Raw genomic sequence first — 23,171 nt, 5'->3', positions numbered from 1 at the left:
AGGACCCAAACCAGTGCCCCTATGTGATGTTGGCACGGCAGGTGATAGTTTAACACACTGTGATATTGGGCTGGCCCCTCAGCATTATTTTAAAGATACTCATTTTACTTTTTTCATTTTTTTACTTATTTTCATTTATTTGAAAGACAGAGAGAGAAAGAGAGATGTGATCTGCTGGTTCACTCCCCAAATGCCTATAACAGCCAGAGCTAGGCCTGATCAAAACTAGGAGCCAATAATTCAATTTAGGTCTCCCACATGGGTGGCAGGGACCCAAGTAGTTGAACCATCACCTGCTGCCTCCCAGGGTGGCAGCTGAATGGAAGGTAGAGCACAGACTCAAACCCGGGCTCTCCAAGATGGGGTGTGGAGTCCCAAGCTTCATGTTAACCAATATGCCAATCGCCAGGCCCCCAGCATTATTTTTGAAGGCGTCCATTGATCCCTTCAAATGATAAGTTTCAAGGGGGCAAGGACCATACTTTCTTCATCTTTGCATTTGCCACAGAGCTCTTCATGAAGTGTTATTCAATACCACTATGCTTCTGCCATAATGGTGGATGCGGTCATGGGGCAGGAACACGGGAGTGCTGTCAAAACCCATGTGAGCTCTGAAGTGAGCTACACCTCATTGACTAAGGAGGCTGAGCTGGTCCAAGAGAAGTGGGATGGCTGGGCTTCATCTCACCTGCCTCGCTCCAGTCCCTGCACCTTCTGATGTCCTGCCTTCCTGCAGATGGGAGGGGAGGCAGCCTTGCATAGCAACAGAATGCCCTGGTTCCTGTCCTGACCCTGCCAGTGACCCACTGAGGGAACTCAGGGAGCCCACCTTACCTCACTGGCACCATTTCTGCCAGATGTCTCAAGTTCCTTCCACTTTATTTTTATTTGAGAGGCAGAAAACAAAGACAGGTATATAGAGTTTGGCTGGTTCATTCTTCAAATGCCTATGGCAGCTGGGGTTGAGTTATGCTGAAGACAGAAGCCAGGAACTCAATCCAGGCCTCCCACATGAGCATCACAGACCCAATTCCTTGAGCTGTCATTGCTGCCCCCAAGGGTGCACCTCAGCCAGAAGCTGGAAACAGGTGCAGAACCAGGACTTAAACCCAAGTAGCCCAACTGGGATCTAAACCGCTACACCGAACATCCACATGTCCCTCCTCTTCCTAACCTCCTGTATGTTAACTTCTTGAGGCTTTTTCTCTACATATAAGTTTGCTAGGACCTTCATGATAAAGTACTGCAGGAAGTTATTTTCTCGCGCCTCTGGAGCCTGAAATCCAAGATCAAGGAGTGGACTGATTTGGTCTGTCCTGAGGCCACTCTCCTTGGCTCACTGATGGCCGCCTTCTTGCTGTGTCCTCACACGACTTTTCCTCTGTGTGTGTATCCCTGGTATCTCTTCATGCCTTCAAGTTTCCTCCTCCTATAAAGACTGGCAGTCAGCTTGGACTAGGACCCACCCTAATGACCTCGTTCCTAACTTACCTCTTTGAAGGCCTATCCCCAAATATAGTCATAGTAGAAGATACTATGGGATAGGTTGGGGGAAGGGGAAGGAAATACAGTTCAGCCTACCAGGCTCTCTGATTTAGAATCAGGAACTGTCTGGTGATGGAGGGTGTCAGACAGTAGCAGGTGTAATTATTATCCTCAGTTCATATCATGACAAGCTTAATAAACACCTCAACAAAGGGAGATAGAACAGGAAAAAAATGCCTTGTATAAAACTCACGGGACTGCCCACTGATCCTTCTCTCCTCTTATAGTTCAAGACTTTTTGAGGTTTGCCAGAGCACCTCAGTGTGCCTTTACCACTCTCAGCAAAGCCCTTCCCCTGCTGGTCTGACTTCCCACAGTGTGCAGGCAACAATGCTGCATTCACTGACCTAAGTTCATCCTGTCCCTGCCCTCTGAGAACTGCAGGGCCTGTTGGCCATGGCCTGCCACTGATGGGATCCGGTGCAGTCAAGAGGACAGCCGGCCTTAGCCCTCCTGCCTCTGGACTCAGCTGCTAATCTTAGATTAGGGCTCTCCCAGGGTGGAACAAGAGGTCTCATTTCGAATGGAACTCACAGGTGGACTTAGGGGGCTTATTTGTCTTTGCCTCACTAAAAGCAAGGACTGCCAGGAAGTCTTTCTCTGTCACATGGAGGTGAGATAACTGATATAACTGATCAAGTTTCCCTTTGGGACATAACACAAAAGCAAAATAACTTTTTCTCCAATCATGAGATGCCTAGATCACTTAAATTTTTAAAATGAAGACAAATAATATGAAACTTTAATTCATCTAAGCTAAGCTAAACTAAAGACTTATTTTTCCTTCCTTTTTTTTCCTGGTGTTATGGCTCAGTAGGTTAAGCCATCCCATGCGATGCAGGCATCCCAGATGAGCATAAATTTGAATACTGGCTGCTCTGATTCTGATCCAGCTCCCTGTTAATGTGCCTGGGAAAGCAGGGGAAAGGTGACTCAAGTACTTGGGCCCCTGCCACCCACATGGGAGACCTGAAGAGAGTTTCAGGTTCCTGGCATAAGCCTGGCCCAGCCCTGGCTGCTGTGACCATCTGGAGAGTGAACCAGTGGATAGAAAAGTGCTCTCTCTCTCTCTCTCTTCCTATTTCTCTCTCTCTCTCTCTCTCTCTCTCTCTCTTTCTCTTTCTCTCTGTCTCTCTCTTCCCCCATCCCGTGTGTGTGTGTGTGTGTGTGTGTAACTTTGCCTTTCAAATAGATAATTAAATATTTAGAAAAAATAAGGACAAGGAAAAAGGGATGATATGAGGAAAGAAGAGGAAAATGTTGCCAAGAAGGAAGCAGGAAGAAGAAAGAAGGAAGGAGTCAGGAGAGAAGATTGGATAAGGAGAGAAGTGAAAACGATACAGAAGAACAGAGGGAAATGAGAAGCAAAGCAAGGTCAAGAGAGGAACAAAACAGCAGTGGTCAAAGGAAAAGAAAATTGTAGGGTGGAGAAAGATAGAGGAGGCAGAAGAGTGAGATAACACCCTGCTCTTCACCTGAGCGGGGAGGTCTCTGAAACTCTGAAGATAAGGGAGGAGGCAGTGTGGCACCAAGGGCTTGGAAAATCACAGGAGTCAGTGCTGCAATGGGAATTCACATGTCTGACTCCAGCCTGGCTCCCGGATTCAGTCCAGGAAGGGAGGATCAGCTCTGAGCGGTCTAGGGAGCATGGTGATTTGCCCATGTGCCTAGGAGTTGTCTGCCCACCAGACCAGGCCGTGTTGAGAAGAAGAAATACATTTCATTCTCAAGGAGCAAATGCTGGGGACAGCATTGTGTCACAGTGTGTTAAGGCATGGCTGTAGGCATTGTACATCTGAGTGCCAAATTTAAATGCTGGCTGCTCTTCTTCCAATACAGCTCCCAGCTAATGTGCCTGGGAAGGCAGCAGAAGATGACCCAAGTGCTTGGGCCCCTGCATCCAAATGGGAGTTTTGCATGAAGTTCATGGGCACCTGGCTTCAACCCTGGATGTTGCAGCCATCTGGGGGAGTGACCCAATGGATGGATCTCTCTCTCTCTCTCTCTCTCTCTCTCTCTCTCTATCCCCCTCTCCCTCTCCCTCTCTCTCTCCCTCTCCCTCTCCCTCTCCTCTCCCTCTCCCCCACTTTCTCTCTCAACTCTCTCTCTCTTTCTTTTTCTCTCTCTCTCTCTGGTCACTCTGCCCTTCAATAAATAAGTATTTTTTAATTAAAATGGAACAAATGCTATTATTCCAAATTTCCCCTCACAGAGAACCTTCTGTGGTCTCTTTCCATGAAGATTCTGTTAGCATTTATAAGGCTGAACAAAAAGGGAATCCACCAAGTTTGGAGAATACATTCCTCTTTGCTCTTCAGATTTCAATAATAGGATAGCAGGGGAACCTTGAGGACTGGACAGAGTTAAGACCAAAGTCCGATCTGGCTCCCAGACAGCAGGTTTCCTGAACTCTATTCTATTAAGAATTATTTCAAGCTGGCATTGTGGCATAGCTGATAGGCTGCTGCCTGCACTGCCAGGATCCCATATGGGTGATTGTTCAAGCTCCAGCTGCTCCACTTCTGATCTAGCTCCCTTGATAATGTGCCTGGAAAAGCAGCAGATGATGGCCCAAGTATTTGGGCCCCTGTCACTCACATTGGATGAAGCTCTTGGCTCCTGGCTGCAGCTATTATAGCCATGGGGGTGGGGGGTGAACCAGCAGATGAAAGATCTCTCTCTCTCTCTCTCTCTCTCCCCTCTCTGTAACTCTGACTTTCAAATAAATAAATCTTGAAAGAAAAAAATAATTATTATTTCCTTATTATTTTTTTCTATAAAAGTAAACAAGAAAAATACATAGAAATTTAGAGTTTACAAGGTGTGCTCACATATGTCCTCTTGTTTGGGCTCATCACAGCCTACAGATTAGTGACTGGAACTCAGCAAGGTTAATTGGGAGGACCTTAAAATCATAGCTCCTGTGGCTTCCAACAAAACGATTCCCATAAGGTGAGAGGAAGTATCAATGTACCAGGCAGCCCTCCCAAAAGTAGCATTGACTGCAAAGTGTGGTGCATATTTTACATCTGCTTAAAACCTAAACTTTAATTATTTTTTTTTCACATTTCATTTTCTTCTCCAGGCACAATCACTTCCTGGATTGTGATATTTTTCCTCCCAGTCAACAGCGCCTTGAACCCAATCCTCTACACTCTCACCACCAGTGTTTTTAAGGACAAGTTGAAACAGCTGCTTCACAAACATCGGAGGAAATCCATCTTCAAGATTAAAAAGAAGAGTTTATCTACCTCCATTGTGTGGACAGATGACTCCTCTTCACTTAAACTTGGGATTTTGAACAAAATAACCCTTGGGGAGAATGTAATGAAACCAGTTTCCTAGTGATGGTTTGGGGTCAGTGGACTTTTCATGGGCTACCTAAAACAAGGAACAGCTTTGGGAAGATGACGTCTGCAATGCTTTCCATCTTTACCAAGGGCAAATCTTTGTGCACAGCAGGCAGAGCAGGTCTGGCACTACACTGCACCGGCAGGTATACTCTCTATCGGCTGTGCTGGGAGCTGCACCCAGGGGGTCACCTCACCCTTCTGTTCCTGAAATGCACAGTGGATCCATGAACAGTGGGATATGCAAGCTGATCTCTTGCTTGTCGTTGTACCAGCCTACCAATGAATGCCCACTCGTAGGCACTACACGGTCTGCTTTAGACATCAAGTTGCACTGCCCATAAATTAGCAACATTCACAACCACCATGATAACATAAATCTAACATCTTTTTCCTTGCTTTTTCAATATCAAATAAAACTGCCAGCATCCTGCTGAATTGATAGCCAAGGATTTCCAAGATGTTCACCCACCCCAAGTCCTGATGAATGGAGGCCAGTGGGATGGCAGCTTTAAGGCAGAACTTCACTCAGGACTTTGAAAATGAACAGTTACCGTATGGGACATATGACCAGAGAGGTACAATGAGGAAGCCTAGTGCCACTCACCTTTTTGGCTTTTATTTAAGGTCAGGAGGAATAAGATCTTCAAGCAAGATGTTCCCTATAGTTAGCCAGAGCACAAAAGAAAATTGGGCACCTGCAACCACCAAAAACTATATTTGTGAGCATGATTTCTTTGGAGTATCCCTGTTACTGGTGAGTTCTGCCGTCACAGAGTACACAGACAAGAAGTATTAAAGGAGATGCAAGAACAGTGGTTTGAGACCATTTGCTTACGCAGATAAATTATGATTATTTTTTGACAAAAAGGCCAGTAAGTTTAGAATTGTCTTTTTGAAAATGAGCAGTATGTGTGAAGGTATGGATACTTTTTTATACTGAATGTTTGTATGTGAAAAAAGAATCTGGTTAATAAAATTATATTTTGCACTTGTCCATATATTATTTTAAGTTTCACAAAGACTGTGGATATGGTTTATTGATGGTTAAACATGTTTCTCCTGTAAAAAACATAGCTAGGAAAAACACTTCAGCTAATAAGACATATCTCACATTCTTTCTTCTTCTTCCCTTTTTGCTGAAGTGTGAAGCAGTAACTCAATCTCTTTACCTAATTCTGAGTTTCTGTTAGGAGATAAGATGTGAGCAACTGACTGCAACATTAATTTGGTTCCTATTACATAGAAAATGGGTGGCCTTTTACTCAGCAGCATCAAGGAGACCATGATTCATAGCCATTCTGGTCATTTACTTGTTATTAGTTAATATTGACTAAAGACATCATGTGAGTTCCTTCATTCTGATCAAGTAAGATAATTCCGACACAAGTGAAATCTTTCAGTTGGGCTTCTAGAAAGAATGTTCATTCCCATTGACTAGGCTGCCCTTTTCCACTATGCTTTCAAACTTTTCTCCCTTTTCTCTCTTTAAGATGAAGAATTGCTTCATATCTTGTCTTCTAGGTTCACTGGCATTTTACTGCATTTTTTTTGCCCATGCTTAGCCATCCTATGATTTAACTCCTAATACATTCCTGCACAACAGGACGTAAACAGGAATAGACACCAAGCCCAGGGTATTTCAGTCCTAGCAAACATGTGTGTCTCCTGTTCTTGAAAAGAGTCATGATAGACCGTGAGCTGAGCATCTGAGAGCTATTTTTTGTGAACATCCGTGCGGTTGCTCTGGACATGAGGAGAGCACGAGACCAGAGGATCCGGGCTGGATGGCAGCAACCTGGAAGATGGAAACTACTTTTGTGCACGGGTTAGCAATGCATGCCAACAGATTGCACAGGTTGAATTCTGATTGCTTAGAGATGTTGCTACATTCTGTCCTGCTACAGAAACAGAAAACTATGAGGTTACTTCAGAACGTTTGCAGAAAAATGCAATTAAAATACAGTTTATTTTGGTGAAAAACCATTTTGAAATCCATACATAGCTTTTTCATAATACACATTTTCCATGGACTGTTTTTTTGACACTTTCAGTTGGAACCATTTTAAATATTTAATATGTTAATACAAAAACATATGCACACATCAGAGTTAATAACCAAAATGTGCAGAGGCAATGAGCTCCTGCTCTGACCTCCACAGTCCCCACTGTCCCATCTTGTGGTAGAAGGTGCAGCTGGCTTGCTCTTCTCTCAGGTATGTAGGAATTCAGTGGCCACTTTACAGCTGCATTGCATTTTATCAGTTTCATATCATGTTCCTCCCTAAAATCTCTATCCTTTAAAAAAAACAGTCATTAATGGTCAGGGGTCCTTCCATCCCCTGGCATCCTTTCCTACCCACAGAGCACTTCCAGCTAAGAGCAATTTAGCAAAAGGGATAGGGTGGTCAGAGCTGGAATAGCCATCTGTGTGGCTGCACTCTGGTATCAGAGTGAAGATGGAAGCAAGAAGTGAGAACAGCAGAGAGGGCACATTTGCAAGTTGGCAGTCTGCAGGAGACAATGAGGATGTAATTCTCTCCACCAGGTTTAAATAGAGCAGTGTGCCAAAGTTAATTTTAAGAAATGTATCAGCAGTCCAGGCACTTGAATTGCAAACTTCTCCCACCAAGACAGCTCAAGTAGAGCAACGATGATCTAGATCCTTCAGGGAATAAAGGCAGAGCCCCTAGCACTTCCTCTTGACAGCCCTGCATTTGGCCCTAGAAGTACCTGCTGCTGCTGCAGTTGCTACTGGTGCTCCATTTGCAGCTTCTCAGTCTCAGAGACAATGGGAAGAACCTGGGTCATCAAGAAAGTGGTCCCAATCCACAAGGCTGCCCTTGGAAAATCTGCACATTTTTCAGAGCCACAAAGAGGGAGAGATCAAAAGTGGTCCTGGCTGAAGACAAGACCTTCTCCGTGACCATCTCTGATATATGGCACAGCCTCTCCAACGGGCTCTCATCCAGCTGGTGTCATCCTCTGCTAGCTTCCCTCAGTCTTCTCTGCACCACCTTTTGGAAGCAATTCATCTGGGGACCCCAACCTTGCAGCCCAGTTCTACAGCTCCATTCACCTGGTCTCCATAGCATCATGCAGCCATGAAAGCCTACCCAGCACCCTAATATTTATGTCTTGGATGACTCTGGTGCCAGTTCATATCAGGTGATCTGCTGCATATGTACACATGCCATATTTTCCAGAATTTCTCTTGCCCAAAGTGCCTCTTCACTGTGCTTTACCATCCTCAAATTGGGCAACAAAGTAGCAATTCAGAAAATGCATACCATAGAAATGGAACATGGAAAAGTGGCACCAACTCTACCTAACCTGTCATTTTATAACTGCTCCATAGAAGTCTGATAGAAATGTACCTTCCAAACTTAACCAAGAATATAGATGAGAAATAGTTCTTTTTGGCTTTCTATGTGTACTATACATGAATGTATACAAAATTGCCTAAACTTTACTCAAGAGACAAAATATTATAGAATATGTGTATGTATCTTCTTATTCCCTTACCCTGGTTAATAAAGGTGGGAAAGTGATTACAAGTCTCTGTCTTTATGTTTATTTGTGTGCCTACTGATCAGTTTAGGTCAGTTTTCTCACATTCTCTTTATGCAAGATGAAAATGCAGATTTAATAATGACAATGTTCACTTCTGAGCCAAGAAAATGAAAGGAAATTAGACTACTCTCCTTTTAAATGGATTTTCAGTAGGAGACTTCCAAAGTCTTGAGAAGCCCTGCAAGCTGATTGAAACTCATTATTCAATGTATTTTATTAGTATGGTCTCCAGCATATTTCCCCACATGCCACATATGGGAGAAACAAATTACAAATTAAGAACGAAGAACCCACAAAAGCAATTTATGAAATTGCAGATCCAGGAACAGGAATCTTCTGCTCCCAGACCACAGGGACACCTCTTATCTCTAGGCCCAGAGCAAAGTCAGAACTATTTTGGGTTATAAAACTATAATGGGTTTCAATACAAGAAGAAATGAATTCTTAACCATCTGGGACCATTAACTCTATCACCAGTTTGGCAGTTCTCTGAATTCATGATGCTAGGGTGTTGATTCAGGAATGATTTTATAACTGAAACCATACCCTGTCCCATTACAGGCAAGACATGTGTGGGCAAGGAAATACAGCATTGAAAACCAAGGAGCTAGGTCTGACAGTGTGGCACAGTGAGTTGGGCCTCCACCTGTGACACCAGAACCCCATGTAGGAGTTCCAGTTTGAGTCCCAGCTGCTCCACTTCAGATCCAACTTCCTGTTGATGCACCTGACAAAGCAGCAGAGGATGGCCCAGATGGTTAGGTCCCTACCACCCATGCGGGAGATTGGTTGGGGTTTCAGGTCCCTGGCTTTGGCATAATGCATCCCTGGCTTTTGCAGCCATATGGAGAGTAGGACAGCAGATGGAGGATTTCCCTGTCTCCCTTCGTCTCTCCCTTTTTATACATTGCTCTGCATTTCAAATAAAGACATCAAATTTTTTTTTAAAAAGAAGCCAAAGCTGTAATTCCACTTCAGTCATTGATTACTTACAGGACTGCAGACAAATATCTTCAAGCCTCTTTGCTGCTCTAGAACTGAGTTTCCTTAAGATCATGTTGCAAAAACAGATGTCATACCCTGTTTCTGCTAGTCCTGTCACCTGGATAAAACCACATGCTAAAGGTCCAAGTGCTAAGCCTCTGAATATGTATATCAAGTGCTAAGATCATTCAATGCTTGATTTCTTTGGGATATTACATACTCTTCAGGAACAAGCGATGAAAACGACATTGACATCCAGGAATGCATTTTTCCTGATGGAGGCTTAGAGGGTCCCCTTCTGCTGTGAAGAGACTGCTGAGGCAAGGCGTCATGTTCTAAGGTTGCATCTTACAAAAGTACAGCAGTAAGTACAACTTGAAAAGTAGGTGCACTAGTGCCAGTGTAATTAGGAATGAAGAGATGAGGATGTTTAACAAGCAATCCTTTTTACTACAAATCCAGCTGGTCTCTTCACCTAACTATAGCTAGATCGAATAAATTCTACATTATCTTCTAAGACAGAAATGCTCAGGTATATAGCATACTTATGGCTAGGTATGCATATAATATAGAAGTCTCTATATTGAACAAATGGGTTCAATATACAAAATTTAAACAAACTAGTTATTCAGAAGGGTTTTTTTTTTGTTTGTTTGTTTTTTGTTTTTTTTTTTTTTTTTTTTTTTTTGGTTTGGTCTGGTTTGGTTTGGTTTGGTTTTAAAAAAAAAAAAAGATTGAGAAGTCCATAATCTTAAAATAAGTCAGAGGCTCAGACTGGAGAGGAGTGATGAAGATATTGATGGCATCATATATAAATTTCCTCTCAATTCTCCTATTTTTCAGTCTAAGGCCTCAATTGCCATAAAGTTCTTATATTTTCTTAATTTTTCCCTAGGCCAAATCAGAATTTGCAAACATGTCTACTGAAAGTATGATGGGAAAGCATTTGTCTTACCTAGCTATTAACATGCCAGTTAACAAGATTGTATTTCATATGTGAGTACGTGGGTTCAAGTTCTGGCTTCACTCTCCATTCCAGTTTCCTGCTAATGTGCATTGTGGGAGGCAGCAGGTGACGGCCCCAGTAGTTTGGTCACTGCCACCAAGAAAGAACACTTGGATTGAGTTCCTGGCTCTGGGATTCAGCCTGGCTCAGCCCCATCATTGGAGGTATATGGGGAGTGAACTAGTGGATGGGAGCTCACTCTCTCTCTCTCTGTCTCTCTCTCAAATAAATAAATTGAAAATATTTAAAATTTGCTTCTATCCGGCCGGCGCCGTGGCTCAACAGGCTAATCCTCCACCTTGCGGCGCTGGCACACCAGGTTCTAGTCCCAGTCGGGGTCCGGATCCTGTCCCAGTTGCCCCTCTTCCAGGCCAGCTCTCTGCTGTGGCTAGGGAGTGCAGTGGAGGATGGCCCAAGTGCTTGGGCCCTGCACCCCATGGGAGACCAGGAGAAGCACCTGGCTCCTGCCTTCGGATCAGCGCAGTGCGCCGGCTGCGGTGGCCAATGGAGGGTGAATCAATGGCAAAGGAAGACCTTTCTCTCTGTCTCTCTCTCTCTCACTATCCACTCTGCCTATAAAAAAAAATTGCTTCTATCTCACTTCCTGTAAGTTTTTCATTTTTATCACCCTGCCCTGCTCTTTTTTTGGCCAATAAGAAGATATTTGGACATAATGTACATTTTTAAATTATTAAGATTTTTTTAAATTTTTTAAATTTATTTGACAGGTAAAGTTATAGACAGTGAGAGAGAGAGAGAGAGAGAGAGAGAGAGAAAGGTCTTCCTTCCGTTGGTTCACCCCCAAATGGCCACCACAGCCGGCGTTGTGCCGTTACAAAGTCAAGAGCCAGGTGCTTCTTCCTGGTCTCCCATACAGGTGCAGGGCCCAAGCACTTGGGCCATCCTCCACTGCCTTCCTGGGCCACATCAGAGAGCTGGACTGGAAGAGGAGCAAATGGGACTAGAACCCGGAAGATTTTTAGGAAAGAAAACCACTCCAAAAAGTATATGTGTGAATTTCTGTTGCCATTTATTCATTCAACCAACAAGCCATGTGCAGCTATGTAGGCTGTTTGATGACCTCATCTCCAGGGGCAGGTAATTCACACCTCAGTAGACCCACCATCGTAAGACGTTTGTGGAGCTTCCTTGGAGACCCCTTCAGAAAATAAGGTGTTTGCCTGTCTTGTCACAGTTAGTCATAGGACACACACCTGTTTATTGCAGGATCTTTTTTCCATGCTTTTTTTATGCACCTACTTTCAAAATTTTCACTACTGACATCTGTCTCTACACACACACACACACACACGCACGTACAACACTTTCTTTAGCTCTCTCAAAATCAGCTTCTCTGCATCCTGACTTCGGCTCCTCTCTACCTTGCCCTTGCTCTCCCTCTGCCTGTGTAGGCTGTGTTTGTGAGTCTCCTTGTGTGGGCAGTGTCTGGAGACTGAGTCCATAAGCAAGACGGGGGCACTTGTGGTAAGCAAACCAAGAGGCAGACTGAGTGATTGCATTCATTTTTACACTCTCTGCCTGCTCTAAGTGTCCTCTGTCGATAATTTGAGCCTAACTGGCTGCCAGCCATCAAATAACGACAGAATAATAACAGAAGTACATCACAACACCACAGTACTTTATAGACTGTCACATGCTTTCAGGTAGCATTTAATTTTCTGGAGGTCAACTATTATTTATTTACAAGTGCACGATTTTACAGACATATGGGCACACAGAAACACCCATCTATGCCGGAATTTGCTTATTTGACAACCTTACCTGCTTGAGACATAACACAGTTAAAAGAATAAAGTGAGTATATTTAAAATCCTTTAAGGAACGGATGACAGTTGTCACTGATTCATAAATTAAAATTAGGAAGTAGAATGGTATAGAGTGTAGGAAAGAAATCACAGAGTATCTCTTGTGATTTGAATATTATCAAATATTTCCATGTCCACTGTAGTAGACAATATTCTAGGTGTTAGAAATATAGCGGTAGGGGCTGACATTGTGGTATAGCAGAGAAAGCCACCGCCTGCAATGCTGGCTTCCCATATGGGTGCCAGTTCGAGTCCCATCTGCTCCACTTCTGATTCAGCTCCCTGCTAATGTGCCTGGGAAAGCAGCAGAAGATAACCCAAGCCCTTGGGCTCCTGTACCCACGTGGGAGATTTGGATATTGGCTTCAGCCTGGCCAAGCTCTGGCTGTGGTGACCATTAGGGGAGTGAACTCTTGGATGAAAGACGTCTCTCTCTCTCTCTCTCTCTCTCTCTCTCTCTCTCTCTCTGTAACTCTGCCTTTTGAATAGATGTAATAAATCTTTAAAAACAAAATGAAAAAAATTAAATTAAAAATAGTTTAAAAACTAAAAATAAAAAATGAAAAACATCAATAAAATTTTTAAAGCTTCTGGCATTCACAAAACCTCACATCTTCTTTCCTTCCTTCCCTCCCTCACTTCCTCATTTCCACCATCATAAGAGTCACTTACTACTAAAGCACCAGCACGTATGCCTCAAGTTATGATTTTTCAGGGCTTCCAGACCAATATATGCTACAGCCCAGCACTTCAACTTGTGGGTGTTTATCCTAGAGAAATTCCTGCACACATGCGCAGAGAGCTGTATACAAGATGTTTAATACTACATTGTTTATGGTAACACAAAAGTGGCAAAGACCTGCAGAAGCAGAATGGAGAAATAACCGAAGTCTTTCTGAAGACAGTATGGAAATTTGCTCTGCCTTTCTTCCAAATAAATCACCCAGCACAGCGATACACCTCCTGTCCTGACTCAATTTACCCACCCTATGCCACACATACTTATATACAACTGCTAAGAGCATGTGGTCTGGGTGCATTTAACACAGGGCAGATCATTCTATCCATAGGCCTTAGTGGATCTCTGTAGTGTGGCTCAGTATTAGAATGGGTGTCTACAATGATTCCTTATATCTGTGTAGCTTCTACAGCTCACAATGAACTTATACATAAAAACACTCTCTACAGAAATACTTCAGATCTCACAAATAGTTCTCAACACAACTGAAGCCAGATATCAGTTCTCTTAGTACCTAACATGATGCCTTTCCACTCTATCACATTTTCCCTAACCCCATGTCACCAACAAAATACTCCATTAGTGTTGAATACTATAGAATGCTGAAAGCAAGAAAGAACTCATTTGAAAGTTTAAGATTTGGTGAATAAATGAGCAAATGTGTGGGACAGGACTTAATACATAGTAGATATTGGATAATGGATTGTTGAATGAGTAAACAAATAATGAAATGTGTCGATCCTTAGTTGTCTGAAATCATGATCTAGTTATCGAGGCTGACTCAAGGGTCATGGATGGCTGAAATGGTCTAACACAGGACTGAGGAAGATATGTTGCTGTGCATAGAGGAGTATATTTCCAGACACTTTCCAGAGCCATCATTCTCTTCCTTACCATCTGATGGTACACAAAGCCACATTTGAGGCCGACGCCGTGGCTCACTAGGCTAATCCTCCGCCTTGCGGTGCCGGCACACCGGGTTCTAGTCCCGGTCGGGGTACCAGATTCTGTCCCGGTTGCCCCTCTTCCAGGCCAGCTCTCTGCTGTAGCCTGGGAGTGCAGTGGAGGATGGCCCAAGTGCTTGGGCCCTGCACCCCATGGGAGACCAGGAGAAGTACCTGGCTCCTGCCATCAGATCAGCGCGGTGCGCCAGCCACAGCGCGCCGGCTGCAGTGGCCATTGGAGGATGAACCAACGGCAAAAGGAAGACCTTTCTCTCTGTCTCTCTCTCTCTCACTATCCACTCTGCCTGTCAAAACAAAACAAAACAAAACAAACACACAACAAAACAAAAAAAAGCCACATTCAAAAGTGCAGTTTGCAAACAGGTAAGAATGCAAACCAAGGGAGATTTAAAAACCATGTGTACAGTAAGACCTTGAGATTCAGATAAGAGTTGTGCACAAATTTGTTATTTGCTGATAGAGCATCTTTCTTGTAATCTGCAATAAAACTTTCTTTAAAAAGAGATCATATCTTCTTTCTTCCTGATGCTGACCACAGAGATATAAGAGGTTAAACAAAGTTCTTGACTTTGACTCTAAAGTGAGAACAAAATCTGCTCAGGGAAGAGAAACTTATCGGAAGGCAAACCTTGGTTCCAGGTTAGGAGGAGGGGGGCTGCTTCCCAGAGGCTGCACAAACAGTAGAGATTTGCTTTAGGATTACTAACAAACTACAAGCAATCCCTGCCTAGCAAAAACACCAGAATGGCATTAAGTCAACCTGCCTGCAAAACCCACATAGGAGAGGAGAGGGCTCAGCATTTCCATCCCACCACAGCAATCCTTGATTGGGCTCCTGATCAGTATTGTCTGTGAGATAATTATATAACTCTACCAAATACTGAACTTGCATAATTGTGAGTTAGAAGCTTGCTAAAAGGGGCAGGCATTTGACACAGTGACTAAAATATCTCTTGAGATGCATGCATCCCATATCAGAGTGTGTAGGTGCTAAGCCTTGGCTCTGTTCCCACCGTAAGAGGTAGCAGGTGACAGTTCAAGTACTTTAGTTCCTGCCACCCATGTGGGAGACTCAGTTTGAGTTTTTGGCTCCTGGGTTTTGCCTGGTCCAGCCCCAGTTATTCCCAGCGTTTTGGGGAGTGGATCAGCAGGTAGCAACACTCTCCCTCTTTCTTGCTCATCTTCAAATAAAATAAAGGAAACTTTAAGTACATTTTTAAAATTTGCTCAAATATCCAAAGTCTTGTTGTTAACATGAACACCAAAAGAAATAAAATTCTATGAACTCAGAGCAATTTTGCATCCATAGGTTTTGAAGATTTATTTTAAAAATTATCAATTATAGAACAGTCTTTAGCAAGGAAATTAATGTCTTTCCTGCAAGTGCAGTGGGGAAGCAAAGCAGAGCCTTCCCAGAATTCCACAGAGGCAGACTGGCTTTCCCTGGCAGCTCTGTCCTTGAGCTCCTAAAGTCCAGAAGCTCTGCTGGGGACCTCCATGCAGTCTCCTGGCCAACAGTGGTGTTGGGAAAGCCACAGACCAGTGGTTTGCTTTCTTTTCTTTTTAACAATGTAATTAGTGTTGTTACAAACCAAACTGCAGTAATATTGAAAGGAATTAAAGAACTGAAAATCACCCATAATCCTACCCTCTTAATGTAATGACTATTTTCGTTTATTTCCTTTCTCACCCTCATTATGTACAATCTATGTTTTGTTATATTGTGCTCTTTTCCTTTTGAAGGAGTGTAAGATCTTTTCCATGATGTTACACAATTGTTATTTTTCTAGACAGAGACACATAATTTCCTAGGGAAATATTCAACAAATTGACTTGAACATGTCCCTGCTGTGAAACATTTTGGTTCTTTCCAACTTTGCTCATTCACTCAAAAAGTATGGAAACATGTTTTATGTGCTAAACACTGAGCTAAACACGAGAAATGTAAATACGAACTGGTTCCTGCTCTTGACAATTTCAGGCTGAGAAACAAGTGCTCACTGAAAGGGGCCAAATCACAATGTAATGAGGGCATCAAAAAGCAGGGATTTTTTTAGGAGTCTTGATCAGCATTTCTTGAAGTGCTTAGAAAGGGATATAAATCGGTTTATGAGAAAAGGGGACTCCAGAGTGTAGACTTTGCAAGAAGTGGAAATCAAGTTAAACATAGGCTTTAAAAAGAGCTGCTAAAGACTCAGGTGCACCATCAACCTCGAATGGGAAATACGCTCTACAGATCCCTCCATTGTTTGTTGTTTGTTTGTTTGTTTGTTTTTTGACAGGCAGACTTAGAGAGAGAGACAGAAAGGTCTTCCTTTTTCCATTGGCTCACCCCCCAATGGCCGCCATGGCTAGCTCGCTATGCCGATCCGAAGCCAGGAGCCAGGCGCCTCCTCCAGGTCTCCCATGCAGGCAGGTGCAGGGCCCAAGGACTTGGGCCATCCTCCACTGCCCTCCCAGGCCACAGCAGAGAGCTGGACTGGAAGAGGAGTGACCGAGACAGAATCCGGTGCCCCGACCGGGACTAGAACCAGGTGTGCCGGCACTCCAGGCGGAGGATTAGCCTAGTGAGCCATGGCGCCAGCCCTCTCCATTGTTTTTAACTCAGGATCCACTGTACAGCAACCATCATAGGATTTATGCAGCAGACACTGAGAAAGTGCCCTGGTACATATGACAATCTGCTGTCCCAACAGCCAGAACCCATGAAACAGATCATTCTGGAATCTGAGCTTTACAGTTCCACCCACTGCATTATCTTTGATAATTTTACCAATTAGATGGGTACTAAATTATTTGCTATGAATGTTTCTGAAGTGCTTCAAGTGCTTAGTAGATCCAACCCCCACCATGTTTAGATATTGTTATGAGTTGATTGTGTGTTCCCAAAAGATATGTGTTGCAGTCTGAATCCCCGGAACCTAGAACCTGTGCAGAGATAATCTAGTTAAATTGAGCTCAATAGGTAGGGGTTTTAGCCGATGTGACCTGTGTTGTTAGAAGAGGGAGAGGGAAATGTGGATACAGACATGAGCACACACAGAAGCCAGGCCTGTGAAGATGGAGGGAGAGATTGGAGTAATAATGCTGCTCAAGCCAAGGAATGCCTGCAGCTACCAGAAACTGGGAGAGACCAGAAAAGAGCCTCTTTACGGGCATTAAGAAAGCACATTGACCTTGGCCAATACCTTGATTTCAGACTTCTGGCCTCCACAACTTTGAGAGAATAAATTTCTCACTGTGCTCTGGGGACATGAAAGGAGTGGAGGCAAAATAAAGACGTTCAATCAAGGACCAAGTCAGGATAAGGAGTTAGCTTTGTTACTTGATGCAGCAACAGCATAATCCTGGAACCTGATGAAAGTGTAGAGTATGGGCCCCACCCCAGACTTACTGAAGCCAGCAGTGTGTGTTTGTTAGATCCCTGGCTGACTGACATGCACACCAGTGTGAGAGGCACTACTCAAGTCAATCAAGGCTTGTGCCCTGCTCTGTTTCCTCCCTTTCCCTTCCACAGGTGTTGATTCCCAGAGCATTCCCTGAACACTAAACACTAAACTCTGCTCTGAGTCTGCTTTCTGGAGATTCTGTGGCACACCATGAATAAAATATTAGGTGTTCAGGCCTGGAGGAAAAAAAGTGACGTGAATCTCACAAGGGCCATCAAAAGACATTCCAAGTCCCTGAGCAGCCACAGAGAGGCAGTGTAAGCTCAGACAAACCTCTTATTGTCTTTGTACCTGGAATGTTTATCAGGCAAGAATGATCCTCCCCATCTATCTCAAAGGCTCTTGTCATGAGGACTCAATGATGAAACAATGTGTGTCTTGGAGAGCCCTCATACAGAGCTCAGGCAGTAAGTTCTAGAATTATGGTTTTTTCTTTGCCTATTCCTGAAATCTATCCTTCTCAGCATTTAACCATTCCGATCACTCTAGAAGAATACATCTCTGACATAACCTCACATAAAACTGAAACTGAATCTTAATAACTTATAGAGGAATGTCAAATTTCAAGAACTTAGAGGGGAAGCAGGAAGTTGACAATTAAGATGTCCAGATCCCACAATACAGTGCTGGGTTCAATTCCCAGCTCTGGCTCCTAACTCCAGCTTCCTGCTAATGTGGACCTAAGAGGCAGAAGTGATGGTTCAAGTAACTGGGTCCCCACCATTTATGTGGAAGATCTGGATTGTGTTCCCGGATCCTGGTTTTGGCCTCAGAGCAGCTCCGGCTGTTGCAAGCATTCGAGGAGTGAACCAACAGATAGGAATGTGCTCTCTCTCAAAAAAAAAAAAAAAAATTTTTTTTTTGACAGGCAGAGTGGACAGTGAGAGAGAGAGACAGAGAGAAAGGTCTTCCTTTTGCCGTTGGTTCACCCTCCAATGGCCGCCACGGCCGGCGCGCTGCGGCCGGCGCACCGCACTGATCTGAGTGCAGGAGCCAGGTGCTTCTCCTGGTCTCCCATGGGGTGCAGGGCCCAAGCACTTGGGCCATCCTCCACTGCACTCCCAGGCTACAGCAGAGAGCTGGCCTGGAAGGGGGGCAACCGGGACAGAATCCGGCGCCCCAACCGGGATTAGAACCCGCTGTGCCGGCGCCACAAGGCGGAGGATTAGCCTAGTGAGCCGCAGCACTGGCTTCAAAAATTTTTTTAAAATTAAGTAACTCAAGGAGTATCAAAGTGGTATGCAAAATTATTAAAATGATAGTATGTCATGTCATACCCATATTCTAGGCTACTTAAAAACCTGTATTCTTGGACATTAAAAAAGAAAACTAAGAGAGTTCAAGGTAGACACTTTGGAATAGGTATGATTGAGGTATGTGGGCTCCATGTCCTATCTAAGAAGTTACATGGAATTGTTGTATGAGGAGGAAGCTTTATGCTCATATTCAACCCATCTTGGCTAGAGAATTTTTTTAGGTAAATGATTTCTTCAATTTTCTTTCTGCTTATGAAGTTTCTTCACAAGAATTAGTCTCTTATGAAAGGTGGTAAGTTAACAGGACATCAGGAGAATGACAGATATTTCAATTCCTAACAGAAGGAGAGAGTGATACAGTGGAGAATGGATGTAGTAGGGTTGGAACTCTTTAGTACAAAGTGTCAAACAGAAGCCTCTCTCATGGAGAAGTTGTACCTTTTCCTTCTGATGATCCTGTCCCATCCTACCTACCTATCTGCCTCCTTAACCACCTAGCTATTTCTATCACTCTTTTTCTGAGAAGGAAGTAGTCCCAGACCATTATGACAATTCACTTCCTGATAAATTGCTATGAAAGAAAAATGGGGGTGTTGGGGACTGCACCGTGACATAGCAGGTAAAGCCATCAACTGTGATGATGGCATCCCATATGGATACTGGACTGAGACATCGCTGCTCCACTTCCAATCCAGCTCCCTGCTAATCTGCCTGGGAAACCAGTGGAGGATGACCCAAGTACTTGGGCCCCTGCACCCAAGTGGGAGACCTGGGAGAAGCTCCTGGCTCCTGGCTTTGGATCAGCCCAATTCTAGCCATTGTGGCTATTTGGGGAGTGAACCGGTGGATGGAAATCTCTTTCTCTCTTTCTGTAACACTGCTTTTCAAATAAATAATATTTTTTATAAATTTAAAAATGAAAAATGGAATGGGGGCAGGCATTAGGCACAGCAGTTAGCAGACTGCTTGGAAAGCCTCATCCCATATTGGAGTGCCTGGGTTCAAGCCCCAGCTCTGCTCCTGATTCCAGCTCCCTGCTAATGCACATCTTGGGAGACAGTGGTGGTGACACAAGTAATAGGGTTCCTGCCACCCGCGTGGGGAACCTGAATTGAGTTCCTGCCTCCCAGCATTGGCCTGGCCCAGACCTGCTTATTAGGGTAAATTGGGGGGGGGGTGTAACAGATAATAGAATATCTCTCTACCCCCACTCACTCTTTTCCAAATAAAATGAAAACTAATTAAAAAAAAAAAAAGAGGATATAATAATGACCTGTACACCTTAAACCACCTTTGGAGACCTGTAAGTTTCTCATTTCTATTAACACTTTATAAATTACAAACTTAAACTAAAATCTCAGTTGCCCTTTGCCAATCTTTCAGAATTCTGAAAAGTACTCCTTTGCAAAGCCACCTTCCCTGTGCTAAGTGCAAAGATCTTTACTTTAGGCATTTTTAGCACTAGTAAGGACAAAGCATGTTTATGCCAAAAACCAAAGCCCACTGCTCACAGCCAGAAAACAAGCAAGAACAAATTAGCCTTGATTTTCTCCCAAAAATGTTACTAAATTCTGACTAGAGAAGTGGGAGTCAACTTGACAGCCAGTAGAAGAAGGCTTAAGCTAAACTGAAAAAGGCGATGTGGGTTTAGGACTCTCAGCCCTTCCCCTAAGTCTGTTTTCTCTTCCCTTTAGGGTCCTGCAACCTTTTTAAAGGTTTGTCTCATTCCCTTGCAGACCCCTGGGCCCCCAAACTCCCCACCCTCTCTTAGTCCTCCTTGACCCACTGTCTTTATTTTGCCCCCAGCCCTCAACTCAGGGTGTGCACTGCTTCCCCTCTACACCCCACCCCAGTCGTTGATGGGGTCTCAGGTCCTTAGGATTTAAAAGCTGATCCAGAGGCCATCAACTACCACAGAAACAGGTGGGATAGGAACAGGCTACTTTCAGATAATATGTAATATGTGCATGTTAACAATAACACCCAGAAGACCCATGGTCCATGGGAACCACTGTAAAAAGGTTCATTTATTTATTTGAAAGACACAGTTACACACAGAGAGAGAAACAGACAGATTGTTATCTGCTGGCTCATTCCTGGCTGCAATGGCCAGGTCCAAGCCAGACCGAAGCCAGGAGCTTCTTTCGGGCCTCCCACGTGGGTGCAGAGGCCCAAAGACTTGAGCCATCCTCTGCTGCTTTCTCAGGCTTATTGACAGAGAGCTGGATCAGAAGTGGAGCAGCCAGGACTCCAATCAGCGCCCATGTGGGTTGTTGGTGTTGCAGGTGGTGGCTGTACCTGCTATGCCTCAACACTGCCCCCACCATGAGAACCACTTTTACCACCAGTGATTCTAATGGTGTTCATTTCAGACGTGACAGCTGAGCAGGGCCAGACTCCAGCTGGGTGGAGGAGAGAGGTAACTGCCCCCAGCAAAGCCAGCTTCACCTGATTATGAGCAGCTCCTCCCAGCTCTCACCTTGCCAGATGGAGAGCCTCACCTGCTAGTTCCTTTCCCTCAGAGTTCTGGGAGCATTGAGGCTATCTTGCCAAAAGCCTTTTGGGTTCCCAAAATTCCCATCGCACAGGTAGTTTCCTTGGCTTTAGAAGAGAGGATTCTGGTCTGTCAGTGATGGCCTCCTGTGTTGCAGTGGTTCTGAAGGATGGGCTTGCCAACACAAGAAAATCAAAGGCGCAGCGTCCTCTCCATGGACGCAAGCACGCAATGAGGGGCTGAGCCCTCCCAAAAGGTAAGCAGAAGGGGGCAGCACCCAAAACAGTGATGCTGGGCAGCGGAGGCTGGCCGGTACCCAGCTCCTTGATTTTGCTTCAAGATGGAATTCAGGAGTGAGTGGGAGAATAATGAAACGCGAGTAGCAAGTATTTTACTGGGAAAGTGAAGACACACTCCACAGTCGGAATGGGACCTCCTTGAAGGGCAGTGGACAGGTCTCTGAATTGTGTTTAACATTTTATGGGTTGTTTTGTGGGTTTTTTAAAAGGACTGAATTTATTTAAAAGGCAGAATTATAGAGAGAAGGAGAGGCAGAGAGAGAGAGAGAGATCTTTCTTCTGTTGGTTCATTCCCCAAATAGCCACAATGGCAAGAGCTTGGCCAGGCTGAAGCCAGGAGCCAGGAGTTTTTTCCAGGTTTCCCACATGGATGCAGGAGCCCAAGCACTTGGGCCATCCTCTGCTGCTTGCCCAGGTGCATTAACATGGAGCTGGATCAGAAGTGGAGTAACCGGGATTCGGACCTTTGTCTAGAAGGGGTACCAGCACTTTAGGCCGCAGCTTAACCGGCTGTGCCATGACACCAGCCCCTAAATGGGTTGTTTAATGAAAGAGGAAGTACATTCTCATTGGGGGGAGGAATATTCATGGTGTTTCTGCGAAGTAGGTGGACACTCCCCAGAATCCTGTGCTTCCCTCCTGGCAGCCGGTAGGTGTAGCATGTAGAATGCTAAGTTACCACAGTGAGTGCATACTAACCTGTAGGTCAACCTAGGTCAGCCTTGCCGGCCTAAACTGGTACGGCCCTGGTCAGGTACGGGGTCTATCTTCAGATCAAGGGGAACCAAACCCATATCCTGCAGGACTTGAGCTAACTAAGAACTATTATCTCCAGGTGGCCCGACTGCTTCCTCTACTTCCCTGTCTCAACAGCGTCTTAACTTTTGTATCTTAAAAAAACCATGAAGACTTTAAACACCCTCAGTTCTCCATTTCCCAGGGAAGAAGCTGTGGGAAGCGATGCTGCCCAGGGCCTTTGCAAGCCGACAGGCAGGGTCGAGAGGCAGAGGGCTTGTGTGAGTAGCACAGGAAGACAATGAAGAAGGATGGAGGAGATTCCAGCCCTGAAATGCGGAGGGGCGCATGGAGAAGCCATGCACAGAGGGTAGCAAAGCACCGGTGAGGAGCTCAACAAAGGCCACTGTGCACAGCACAAACTCAGCTGCTCCTCGCTCAGATCTTCCCACGACACAGACAACTCCACACTCTGGGGCATACAGAGGCACAAAAATTAGCATGGGCAGTGTCTTCCCACACTGTTTTGTTTCTATAAATTGCTAAATATTAAGCTCATCTCACTCTGATGTTCCCCCAAAGTCCTGACTACCAAAACTTACTAAAAGCAACAGTCACTCATTTGGTGAATCAGATGAAGAGGAAGATGGGAGGGGGAACTGTGGAGACATATTTGACCAACTTCCATGTATTCTGGAAGGATCCTTCTGCCTGCCCTCACCCCATTTCTGTGTGCTACATGGCTATGGTTGAAAGATTTATTTCTTCCCATTAACGTATACAAGCAGCTCTGTTTCATTTGATGGATATACAGGTATATATTGTAAATATGGCCAACTTTGGTTCAATGAAACTTCACTTTCTTTTTTATTTGACAGGTAGAGTTATAGACAGTGAAAGAGAAAGAGAGAAAGGTCTTCCATCTGCTGGTTCACTCCCCAAATGGCAGC

The 23,171-nt window shown here is 44.4% G+C and overlaps 1 protein-coding gene across 1 annotated transcript in view; it reads left to right on the top strand.

Moving 5' to 3' along the window:
- The window catches only part of RXFP2 (relaxin family peptide receptor 2), a 77,404-nt gene extending 68,971 nt beyond the window's left edge, over positions 1-8,433 (top strand). The window contains exon 18 of the mRNA XM_089303717.1: positions 4,631-8,433. Coding sequence (XP_089159843.1) covers positions 4,631-4,890 — 260 coding nt within the window. The 3' untranslated portion in view covers positions 4,891-8,433. The remainder of the gene's footprint in view (positions 1-4,630) is intronic.
- Positions 8,434-23,171: the final 14,738 nt, after the last annotated feature.

This window comes from Oryctolagus cuniculus, chromosome 9 (assembly GCF_051225735.1).
Source record: "Oryctolagus cuniculus isolate XC-2025 breed Fujian yellow rabbit chromosome 9, ASM5122573v1, whole genome shotgun sequence".
Lineage (NCBI taxonomy): Eukaryota > Metazoa > Chordata > Mammalia > Lagomorpha > Leporidae > Oryctolagus > Oryctolagus cuniculus.
This window is presented reverse-complemented; position numbering and strand designations above follow the sequence as displayed.